Source organism: Falco naumanni, chromosome Z, assembly GCF_017639655.2.
Source record: "Falco naumanni isolate bFalNau1 chromosome Z, bFalNau1.pat, whole genome shotgun sequence".
Lineage (NCBI taxonomy): Eukaryota > Metazoa > Chordata > Aves > Falconiformes > Falconidae > Falco > Falco naumanni.
Window position 1 is genome coordinate 50,500,027 of NC_054080.1, and position 13,122 is coordinate 50,513,148.

The 13,122-nt window shown below is 39.2% G+C and overlaps 1 protein-coding gene across 2 annotated transcripts in view; it reads right to left on the reverse strand.

Moving 5' to 3' along the window:
- The window catches only part of CNTLN (centlein), a 197,735-nt gene that overhangs the window by 158,598 nt on the left and 26,015 nt on the right, over positions 1 to 13,122 (reverse strand). For both annotated transcript variants that reach the window (XM_040579978.1, XM_040579977.1), the window contains exon 3: positions 7,656 to 7,740. In XM_040579978.1, the coding sequence (XP_040435912.1) occupies positions 7,656 to 7,740 (85 nt within the window). The remainder of the gene's footprint in view (positions 1 to 7,655; positions 7,741 to 13,122) is intronic.

Genomic DNA, 13,122 nt, shown 5'->3' on the forward strand with positions numbered 1-13,122 from the left:
TACCATCTTTTGTATGCCTTCTGCTGGTTCCTTCTGCTGCACAGGTGTAGTGCTAGCAAGCATTGCCAACAGCTGCATATTTGCACTGACAAGGGAGCCAAATACTGTTTCTAGCACGTGCACAATAGGTTTGCCATCTCTGAAACAAGGGATACAGAAGCTCCTTGCCCTGCAATGGGGTAATACATAGGGGCAGTTTTTCACAAAAAACACACCTCTAACTTGGAAATGACAGAGCACTGCCAAAAAAGAAAAGCTGTAGCTTCTTAACAAAACAGCACTTCCGCCAGTATAGCATGTATTGCAGTAATGCATCTGCTAGATTTAAGATTAACTGTCCACTTTCCTCTAATGAGGGTATGACAGTTCTCAGGGTAACTACAGTGAACACTGACAAGATAATCTGACAATCTCGCCACAGTTCTAATACTACCTTAACCATCAGCTGCTCTAAACAAATCCCCTTTCCTCTTTTGTCTAGTGATTCTCTGCCCCTGCAATACACTGATACTTTCCCTACTCCCTCTCTTTTTAGCAGCTATATTTTGAAACTGTGGAAAGCAGCAGCTCAGCCCTCTAGGTCAGGCAGCAGAAAACCCGAAGTATTTTTTTACCTCCTATTCTCTCTACTAATTCCAAACCAAAACTAACAAATGTGCTAAAATGAGCTTTTCTGTCCCCTTCATTGAGGAACACAACCTTGACGAACAAGGTTGTTGGTTTTTTCCTACACTTTCCTTCTCCAAGAGACCTATACAAGGTCCTCAGAGTGAGTTAGCCTCCATCTCTGGAACCATGTGTAACTATGTGAGATCTGCAGAAAAAGATACCTACTAGCATCTACTCCTGACACAGCAATATTTCATTACACTCACATACATCAATGCTGCCAGATCAGAAGTAGTAAATAAAGAACAGCTGTTGCTATGATCAACTTTTTTGACAAGCTCCTTCCTAAGCGTGGTCAGCAGATTTGTATGGGCAGAACCTAATCTCAAAGGGCACTGCAAGCTTCTTTCTGCTACCTGGTTCTTAAGGAGCAAGTTTTCCTGAACTTGAGGAAATCTGCCTGTATTCAAGTAAGAAGCCATGATATATGGTTTCACATCAACAATGTCTTTAAAGGGGGAATAAAATCCAGCTTCACCCTCTTAAAACTACACTGACTTCACAATTAAAAAATAAAAATAAAATTGTGTCACTACAGCAACCACGTAATACATTGAACACAGTTAGGAAGTTTCTCTCTTCTACAGTAAAAAGTTTCCAATGGCTTTAGAAAGCAATTTTATCTCAAGCAAAAAGGCTATCCAATTGTAAGTCTAATTGGCTGCATGGTAAATATTCTCACCTGGCTTGAGCAAGAAATTTCCAGAACTAGAACCCAGCTCCCCAGAGGCTGAATGAGATCATAGAGATGACCTGCCTCTTCTTTCCAGGCTTGAATATTGAGCTATGCTAACCTAAGAATCTAGCATTTCAAACCAGTGGAATGGGCAGAGGACAAGAAACACCACGTTTCTTGCCTACACTTTTTCTTCATCTGAAAAAGTGCAGCTATCATTTCAGGCTCTTTGTGGAAAGACCACTGAGAACACAAAGCCCGAGTAATACAGATCCAGAAGGTTTAGCCAACTTCAGGCATGCCTACACAGACAAGTCAATGAAAAGGTGAAGCATGCTTTTACAGCACACCTGTACAAACACCCAATATAGCTGCTTTTTTGCAGGTTACATAGGAAAACTCCTTCCTCAAAACTGAGTAAGCCACTTCACATAAACACATTTTCACCTTGTAGAGAAAGCATTCCTACTGGGACTTCATACAAAAGTACTAATGAGCTGTAAAGGTACACTGTAATTTACAGCTTATTAATTCCTTCAGACAAACAAGCCCACAGGTATTAGCCATAGTCATCATACCACCTACCTCAGGTAGCCTTCTATCAATAAACTGGAATCAGCAACTCAACTATTTGAATAATAAATATTTTCCTCCCCTCTTTCTTACTCAGACTAGCTCCTTAACAAGATTTCTTTCCCTTAATTTTATGAGAAAACTAGACGATGGCAAGCAGAAAGGCACAAATACATCAGATAATTCACTGATGCAGTTCAAAGGGGCTACATAAAACAGACAGGTTTCACCACTGAAGGCTAATCCAAGGTACAACTTGAGTAAAATGATCTTTCTAAAGAAAAAAAAAAAATCTGTGCCCTCAGATGTACTTCACTTGCAGTATCTATAAATCTCATTCACTGGAGAAACTTTTTTGCAAGGAGTTTATAAACGTCGCATAATCTCATCACTACTGACATATTCATCCAGGCTCCCCATTACTGAAATTATTCTCATGTCCCTCATTAACCAACAATAATCAAGGTCATATGCTACTGGAAATAAAGTGTTTCGATGGCAATAATGTCTGTATACATTTGTCTTAATGTAATAACAGCATTTGATTACAAAGAAAAATACAACCAGGTGAAGGTACAAAAGTTAAGAAAAATAATTTATTAGAGTTAATTAATGCTTGAAGGTAGAATTATGCTTCTTTCAATTGTACCCATTAAAGGGGCTTTAATATAGATTTGCACAGCAAGCTGAAGATTTTCAAATGCAGATAATGAGGCAAGCTAGTACTATTTTAACCCCTCTGGAGTATAATCAGTTGATAAGGTTTTGAAACGTTACAAGGTCTAGGACAAAAAGATTAGCTTTAGTTCCTCCAAATCAAAATTGAAACCTAATTAATTAACAATGTTCTAGAAAAGGTTTACTGCTAGTTTTACACATCTTTAATTTCATTTTCTAAGGAAAACAGGTGAAGATATTTTAATTTATCTATTGCATGAATGGCAGAAGACTGAGTTCCCTGTTCCCATACTATCCTCTAACTAATTGTTTAAATTCAAAAATTTGAATGCATTCTCCCCCAAAACTCACCTTCTTTTAAATGGGAAAAAAAAAAGGACCAGTAATCTATTTGAGACATACACAAATAAATTAAATATACCAGGTGGGAAAGATTTCCAAAGAAAAGGGAGAATGAAAAAAAGATATCTGCAGCAATCAGCCTTCAGAAGAATAACTAAAATTATAATGAGTTATTCACTTAAAGGTAACAGAAATTCTTTTGCTTGAAACACACTGAGAAATTATGTATATGTGGCAAGGATACATAACTACTGAGACAAGAGTTTTGAGCCATGGTACAAAACAAAAATCACAGTAATAAAATCAGTATAGCAGTCTGCCACTATATAAGATTTTTACCATACAGCATTTAGAATAAATATGTATATGCCAGATGAGGCACAGCTGTGACTCTCAAGACCAAAAGTTATCAATCAATCAATTACAAAGATAAGAATTAAAAACAAGAACAAAGGGGAAAATACAATGGAAAACTCCAATGCAATGTATTTTGTACTGAATTTATGTGCAATGATATATGAAACAAAAAATGAAGTGCTTTAATATTGTATTTATGTGAACCTTTGAATGGTACACATCTACATGCTCCACATTTTAAATATGAAACAACGTTTGAACACAACATGCAGTTATGTGATAAATTCACGGCAAGAAAAGTCTTATACATTTATCTAAAAATGAAGATTACATCACTGTCATTTAGGAAAGGTGCACAAGATTGAAGTCACACCAAAGTAGAGAAAAATTCAATACAGATATTCTGTTCCAACAACATTAGAAGAAAGTCTACAAAACTGATTTACACCGATTTTTACAATTAAAACCACATGTCCCAGTCCCACGAATATTTGAGCCCTTTTTCCCCTGTTTCGGTTATGCATAAGTGATTAAAGACCATATTACTTCTCAGTCATAAGTTTCAAAATTATTTATTTTTGTTTATTTTCACTAATATACATTAAAATGGAAAGCCTTCAAACAGTTGATATATCTTATTACAAATAAAGCTAACTTAGCTGCATCTCACCTAGGGTGTGGAAAATATGCTTCCTTTTTTAAGTAATTTTAAAAAGGCTCTTAAGCATGTCAGGACAAAGCCTAAGCAGAATACATGAGAAGAAAAATTATCTCATGTCCTCCTAGGGTTTTGTTGTTGTTTCTGGCGGCAATATCAGCTTACATACATGTCGAATTATGAGATATGTTATTTATTCGCCTTTTTTCCCTTACTCAGCCTGGATTCACACTATCAGGTGTTTGGTGGCCACTCAGAAATTCCTAGTAAATAAATAACCCAGTATTATTATTCCCAGTAAATAAATACAACTAATATTGTTGCAACTGGTATCTCTGTATGATGCATGAAAAGGAAGGGCAAAAACAACAGTGAAGATGACTGGATAATCTCACCTTCCCAGATGTAACAGATTGGTAGACTACAATACACAGCCTTGAAGTCTTGCTGTCTATAATTTACAGAAAAGAACGTTATCATTATTGTCAAAACTCACAGTTTCATAGGCAACCTATCTTTTTCTCATTAGATGAACAAAAAAGAATCCAGAAAAACAAAATAAGTAAGAATTCTTCTTACTACATTGTTCTCTATGCCAGCTGCAGCCTTTGATTACCAAACCACCAAAACCACTCCAAAAACTCAGAAAATGATCCTACTCTTGTTTCAACCCTGTGCATCCCAGCAAATGGATGAAGTAAGACGGTCAGAATGACATCACCTTTGCACACAGCTTTTATATGCAACACTGGCCATTGACATTATCTGGTGACCTTCACCAGATCCTTCCAGTCAATGATACTCTAAGGGAAGCTATTTGAAAGGGCTGCATTACAATAAGCATTAAAGTTGTAACTATCAACAAAAAAGCAGATTCTGTCCCCAGCAAGGCTCTTGCCCCGGTCTCCCACAGCCGCCCCAGGGGAGCGCAGGCCGGGTGGGCTGGGCGGTGGGCAGGGAGGTGGGCTGAGACCTGGCTGATGGCAGAGCCCAGAGGGCTGTGACCAGCGGCGCAGCCCAGCTGGGGGCCCGCAGCCAGCGCTGTGCCCCGGGGCTCAGCACCGGGTCCCGTCCTGCTCAGCCCACCCACCGGCGCCCCGGGCGAAGGGGCAGAGCGTGCCCGCGGCCAGTTTGCTGCTGGTGCAGCGCTGGGAGGGCGGCTGATACCCCGGAGGCTGCGCTGCCGTTCAGCGGGGCCCGGGCAGGCTGGGCAGGGGGGCGGGGGGGGCGTCATGAAGCTCGGCAAAGGCGGGGGTAGGGTCCTGCGCCGGGGGGCAGCGACCCCACGCACCAGCACAGGCTGGGGCTGACCTGCTGGCAGGCAGCTCTGCGGGGAAGGACCTGGGAGGCCTGGAGGGCACCGAGTGGCCCGTGGGCCGGCAGTGTGCCCCGGCGGGCAAGAAGGCCGCTGCCAGCGTGGGCTGCATCAGGAGGAGCGTGGCCAGCGGGTGGAGGGTGCTGGGCTCCCAAGTTCAAGAGAGACAGGGAGCTACTGAAGAGGGTCCAGTGGAGGGCTACGAAGATGATTAGAGGACCAGATCATTTTCCTTATGAGGAAAGGCTGAGAGCTGGACCTGTTTAGTCTGGAGAAGAGAAGACTGAGAGGATCTCATCATTGTGCACAAATACCTCAAGGGCAGGTGTCAAGAGGATGGGGACACGCTCTTTTCAGTGGTACCTAGGGGCAAGTGGTACAAGGGACAATGAGCACAAACTGAAACAGGAATTTCCTTCTGAATAGGAGGAAGAACATTTTTACTTTGAGGGAGACGGAGCACTGCAACAGGCTGCCCAGAGAGGCTGTGGAGTCTCCATCTGTTGAGACCTTCAAAAAGCGCCTGGACATGATTCTGCGCAACCTGCTCTAGGTGAACCTGCTTTAGCCGGGGGTTGGACTAGATCATCTCCACAAGTCCCTTCCAACCCCAACCATTCTGATTGTGAAGCCTATGCAACCTTGTATGCTGGGGCTGATGCATCAGTATATGCCAGGGGATGCCCAGCTGGAAAGCAGCTTTGCAGGAAAGGGCCACGGGTCCCAGCAGACAACAGGTTGACCATGTGCCAACAAAGTACCACTGTATCAAAGATAGCAAATAGTATGCTGGGCTGCATTAGGCAAAGTATTGCCAGCAGACTGAAGGAGGTGATTCTTCCTCTCTACTCAGCACTAATGAGGCCACAACTGGAATCCTGTGTCCAGTTCTGGGCTCCATAGTACAAGACAGAGATGGAGCTACTGGAAAGAGTCCAGCAAAGTACCAAAAAGATGATTTAGATACTGGAGCATCTCTCCTATAAGGAAAGGCTGAAAGAGCTGGGAGTCTTCAGCCTGGAGAAGAGAAGGCTCTGGGGACATCTCATCGATGCATATAAATATCTGAAGGGAGGATGCAAACAGAGCTAGGTTCTTTCCAGTGGTGCCCACCAACAGGACCAGAGGCAATGGACACATACTGAAACACAGGAGGTTCTCTCTGAACATCAAGAAACAGTTTTTCACTGTGAATGTGACCAAGCACTGTCACAGGTTGCCTGCAGAGGTTGTGAAGTCTCCATCCCTGGAGATAATCAAAAGCCATCTGGACATGGTCCTGGCCAACTGGCTCTAGGTGACCCTGCCTGAGCAAGGGTGGTAGACCAGATGACCTCCAACCTCAACCATTCTGTGAAGTCAGCCTTTTAGCTCCAGCAACTGCAGGATTCAGACATCTGAAACCACACACTCAACCTTTGTCCATGTTTTTGCTACAAGCTTTATTATCTGCAAAGTAATTCCAATTCTTTTTCTCCCCTTCCATATCACACTTGGTCTGATTATGACTTTTTTTTTCTTATTAACACCCTCAATAATATGGAAAAGCATATTCTGTTGTCCTCATACTCTTAAAAAGATGGTAATTTGAGACTGACAGAGAAAAAGGTGAAATGTTTATTTTCTCTTGTGTTTCTTTAGTATTTGTTAGTGTCAGAATTCACAAGTATCGTATTTCTAATACTATGAAGGGCTCAAAAGCTTCGATTACTTTTCAAATAATTATTTTGATTTAGAAAATGCACTCATATTTTCCCATGTTTATCAATGGCTTCATTCAATACATAGTTTCCATTTAATTTTTACTAATACACAGCTCTCAAACTTGAGTGAACAGTTCAATAGAGAATACACATGACCTAAGACTTCCATATGACATTTTGGATTTGTCAGTATTGTTTTATAGTTTATGTTAACAGTTATCTTAATAAATACTGTTATAGGTTAGTAACACTAAAGTAAAAACCTGTACTGCCTTTACGATACTACATTTTTAGTCCTCATTACTCTAGAAATGTTTTATTTTCATACTTTTGAGGATGGCAAAACTTTCCAAACCATGGGCACATTACAAACCTAAACATAGTCAGAACTCTTCTAAATCCAAATCCAAGTTTAGATTAGTCCATCAGGCAAAGTAAGACAATGAGTTGATAAAAACTCTTCTGAAGAAGTTTCATATAAAATGACAGGAACTTTTTAGGTGAAGTGTCAACTTTTTCAAGAACTCAGAAGAGTTTAATACTTTATCGGAAGGTTATAATCTCTGAATCACCTGCAACTTTCACCTTAAGGCACAACAGCAAACTATTTTCACATCTTAAGGAATATAAATGTGATGTCACTAATAGGTTTTCTTAACTGCTCTATTGAAACATAATACGAACCTGTTCTAGGGTTTCTATTTTGCTGTCTTTGGCTTGCAAAATCTCTAAAACCCTTCTGTCCTTGACTTCAGCTTTCTGCTTTTCTCTGGAAACAAACAAAAAAATAGACACTTTATTAGTCATAATTTGCTGTTAATCATTTGAATTTTTCATGTCCTGATAATGAATGTCATTTAAAAGCATAGAAAATTAAATTATCTGAAACTGACAGGCCATGCAGAATTAATCAGAGACCATATGGCAAGTGACAGCAAATTACATCTGTAAACAGCTAACACAACTTCGTTCAAAAAGAAGCAGAAGTAAGAGGTCTTAAAATACGTTTTTAAGCAGCTGAAATTATCTGTCTCAAATGCAGAAACTACTTGTCCATAGACTGAGCAAAATGCTTTTTTCCTTTCTTGGCAATATAGAACGACTAAGCTGCTTGGGCTTGTGAAGTCCTTCTCTCACCTACATGGCATTTCTATGTCTGAAACAGCACTTTTGAACATCATGGATAAGTATTTTACTGTCTTTCACAAGGGCAAAACCTGTAACTTTTACTGGGGGGGGGGGGGGAGGGGGAAGACATCTCAGAAGCTTGGGTAAGAGGGACGAGCTGAGCCTCTCTATGTGTCCATAACTGCAGGGCTATAACCATCTCCACAACACTTCACAGAAAGCCAGCTAATGAGTCATTAATGCTTCGTTTAATAAACCACTTCTCCTTGCTACCCTGTTTCTTGACTGTGTTAAAATGTTGATGCTCTTACTGGCTTCTGTTCCTAAGCAGAAAGAAAACAAATGCTGTGATAGTAAGGATACACAGAGACTCCTTGGCACAAGACAACATTCCTATCAGTACCTGTGACAAAAGGTCTGAGAAACATATATTCCCTAAAAATGGCCAAACACTTCAGCCGTCCCCAGCACCACTGGTGACAGAGAAGTAGAAACTCATTCAAATTACCCCTGCTCTCACAACACAATTAAAAACTTTCATCATGGCTAGATACAAGCCACCCTTGGAAGCCAGAGAGTCCTACTTGTGCAACTTCTGCTCTAGCAAACTGGGAACATTTCAGATGTGGACGGCAGAATGTTACCCACGAGTCTGTAAATCTGATCAAAAGCAGATGACAATATCCAACGGTGCACAAAAGGTTTCATCTGCTGCAGTATTTTGGAACAGTGACCAATAAGGACAGTAGATATATGGGCAATTATATTTCTCCACTATTATGTATTAATGCATATTCTACTGTTACCAATGATTTTAAAGGCTAAACCACACTGTCTCCACAGGCCATTCAATAAAATGTTTTTTAAAATAAAGTTCTACGACTACTAAAGTATCCAGTTTGACTGTGAGTAAATAAAGAATTAAGTAAAAATTGTATGGAATTTAAGCAAGGTTTCTGGAAATCAAGGTCTCAAGGCATCATAACTGTAAGTAGCATGCTCCTACTGCAAATGCAGCAGCACTGGTGCGTTATAGCACTGGAAGAAAGGTTAAAAAAAAAACTGGCTGAAAATGCATTTATTTAAATTAGTTAGCTAGGAGAAACAAAAATATATGGGATCTTAAGCAGTTGTATGGCATTAGAAAAATCTGCTTCCATGAAAAAGTAATTCAGGAGCTGTAATGATCACAGAAGAGTCAAACCATAAATTGCAGAGGAATTATAGAGGACTGTATGAAAAAATTATTTGTAAAAAGGCTATGATGATTGTTAAAAACATAAGGTATGAAATGTTAAAGAGATAAAAGAAAAAAAGAAGGGGGAATTGCAGAGTAATGAAGCTGGGTTAATTAATGTTAATAATATACAGCTGTGGGCTGGCTTCAGGGGCGGTGGGTTGGCCGATGTAGATAAGGTGCAGCTGTGGCTGGTTCTGGGAAGACGCTGGGCAGCCAACAAAGAGGGAGCAGCCGAGGAAGAAAGAGAGGGAAGAAGCAGAGAGGAGAGGGAGAGTGCACCCTGGGTGAGGAGGGACTAGGAGAAGGCAGCAGAGGGACTGGCATGAAGAGTGTGCTGGTATGAGATGGTAAAACACCTTGCTGCAGCTGGCTAGTCTGGAGAATACTGCGACAATGAATGTTCAACAAGCATTCCAAAAGACATGTCATGTATGAAAGGTATTTAACATTTTAACTGAGACAGAAATTTAACAGAAAATGCACATCAGACCCTGACCTCATATGACCACCTGCATCAGAAGCATCAAGGAATTGTCATGATAGGTTACTAGGAAGACAAGAGCAGTGAAATACACAGTACAGCCAGTTTTTCATAGTTGCTCTTTGAACATCTACTAAAAGTGAACTAAATAGGCAGCAATTAAAGAAATCCATGCAAAGATATGAAGTTATCTGATGTATTCCAAAGGTTACACCGTGATGTCCTTTAAAAAAAACGTAAGGATAAAAAATTGAGTACAAGAGAGAAAACAACAAACAGGTTTCATAACACATGACAGTTAATTAAACTGACTCACTCTGCTTATAATGCATAACTAGTTCACAGAAATCACATTCTCAGTCAGGTTTTTAAAAAATGGTAAAAGACTTTCTGATAAGCTTATGAAATGTACTGAAAGATATTAAAGAACTTTAAAAGTTAGGAGGTAGTAAGGAGAAATGTGTGTAAACAGATTATTGTGTAATACTTATCACTAAAGTTTGTGCATGTTCCTGAAACAGGTATACGGTTCATGATAGGTACTGTACATTATTCCACAACTTAAAGGAACCAAAAGCCGCTCTGGTATAAAAATATCAAGGCTTCTTCATACTTAATTACTTTGCTGTGGGGTCCTTAAAGGCTATCACCAATTACCCTTTTTCAAAGATAATAGCTGAAGTACACAAACCTCAAATAGTTTGGGAAGAATGTATCTCCCATAAGCACATTACACCGTAATTTATCTGAAAGTGAGGGACCTATATTAATCTATGTTTACACTGTAAGTATTATAGCACTCCAAGTTTCCTCAGGTCTTAATTACAGCTAGACAACTTAAAAACTTAAGATTACACACGTGCGTAACTGCTTGATCCAAAATTTTAAGAGCTTCAGAAGACTAAAAGCAAAGCAGATCTTTACTACTAAATACTACAAAACAGTAATGTGCAGACACAGAAAGAATCATACAATAAAACAGACACACACAAAAGCCTCATGAACCACTAAATAGCATTGCCTCTGGCCCTCAAAAGTATCCTGAACTGCTGGCCGACATGTACTATCAGTTCTTTGTTCCCACAGTGATGTACTTACCTCTCCACTTAAATTCAGCTGTTTTTATTGTATATTTCTACTTAAAATAAGCCATTGTTCTAACCACTAATTCTTTATCTACCATTCACAATACACCATTGTCTTCCCAGTTCCTCTAACCACTATCTCCTCTCACAAAGTCAGCCTTTTCTAAAACAAGGACAAATTAAACACAAATACTGGAAAATTAACTAGCCTCTTAACTCATCTATGCAATCACAACTAGAAATTTATTAAACTTGTTTTCTAATGCATTAATTGATCTGAAAACCTGATGGGTAAGGTAGATTTCCCAGAGCAAGCCTCAAAAGAACTCTATAGTTGTGGGGTTTGGTGGTTTTGGGAGTTTTTGTTTTTTCGTTATTATTAGTATTGTAAAGAAAGAATGGGAAGAAAGTGAATAAAGCAGCTAAGAAACACACATAACAACAATCCGCTCTAGAGAACTAAGTAGTATGGACAGCTAATTCTGGTGTTACTGGTAGTCAAAAATTTACGAAGCCCCGTGACTTTACGCCAAGTCTGTATAAAAGGGGGTTCAAGAATAAAGCCTGGGATTTGAAGAGGAAAAAATGGACTTTGCTGAATCAAAAAAATGTGCCTGTTTTACAGGCACACACTAGCCAATGGTTCAAAATGCATTTCTAGCTAAACATAGTATTTTCCCTGTTTATCCAATGCTCAGTCAAACAGTCCCTTGAACAAAGCTGCTAAAGAGCCAAGCTTATAAAACCAGATCTATCGCCACTGCAATGAGGGGGGAAACTTTAAAGTAAATTCAAGTGGTCTTGGCTTTCTGAGGTTTTCTTTCAGACTCTCTAGATAGCACAGGCTGTAGTAATGTCCCCAAAAATAGTTTGACCAGTTACCACCTATAGCTAAAAAAACCAATCCTAATTATCAGAAATTAAGCACACAAAAAAAAAGCCTAAACCATAAATTGAAACCTCATATGGAACTTTTATCAGCAGCTTCTACTGGTGGCATAGGACAGCTTCCAATGCTTGTTACAGGACAGTTCCCCACAGACACTCATGGTAGTACGACTGGAACTTACACGTCATATTTGGATCTGCTGTTGAACCTTGAAATGAGACTTGATAAGACTTGCAGCAATCACCTCCTCTTTTTTAGAAGGCTAACAAATATTAAGAAAAAATCTTTGACCAATTTTATTAACTGAGCTGATACATACTTACAATATTTTTTAAAAAGTCCACTGGAATATGGGGGGTGAGGGGGTGGGGGGGGTGGAATTCAAGCACTGTCAAGAAGCTGATGATGATCAATGACCGAGACAAACTCCTGTTTAGCTAATTAGAAACACTGATGAGCAATAATGATGTGAGCTAAGAATATCTGCAGACTTCTTTAGGATGAAAAATGGAGTGAAGAGAGGCTGTCAATTTGTACAAGTTTTAAGCTCCAATCAGTTTTCCCCTGAGTACTACCTATTTTAAATGTTTAACACAGATGTATTTAGCTGCAAAGATTATTGAGATTCAGCTTCCCAAAAAAATGAAGAAACTGACAGAATATTCTTCAGCTTAACATTTTTCCTGTGTTATGATCTTTTTTCCTGTGTCATGATTTTCTTTCCTGTGTCATGCTATGCTCTACAAAACAGGACTTGATAATATTTCTGAGGTTTGGCACATTTTTAATGGCTTGTCAAAAATGAAACATTAGACTATGAGGAAACGTTTAACTACGGATGAGGTACAAAACCAGAATATGCACTAGGAAAACCTTAAGGTTGTAAAAAAATAAAAGCTTGCTGAAGTTTACAAAACACCATGTTTCCTAAAATCTTCAGCAAAAACCATCCGGGAAAAGAGGCATCTTGTATCCTACCACAGGTCTCAATCAGTCAAGCAATTAACCATTTGTCAAGAAAAAGTAATTCAGAGTTGTATATGTCATTTTTACATCAACTAAATGAAAATAATTTTAACTAATAAATTTAATTTACTGTTTACATGTTTCATGGAATATGTAATTCCAGTTTTACAAGCAGCAGGATTCAAAAAAACAAACAAAAAAGTGCAGCTACAAATTTGGCCTTAGCTAATAAAGTTAAAGTTATGCTGCAAACTTTGGGCTGTATGTTAAAGAACAAAGGCTATATTTTAACAGTAAACCTATATTACTAAAAATGAACTGCTTCTAGGAATATTGTTACTTTTGAAAGGTATTCCTTTGAA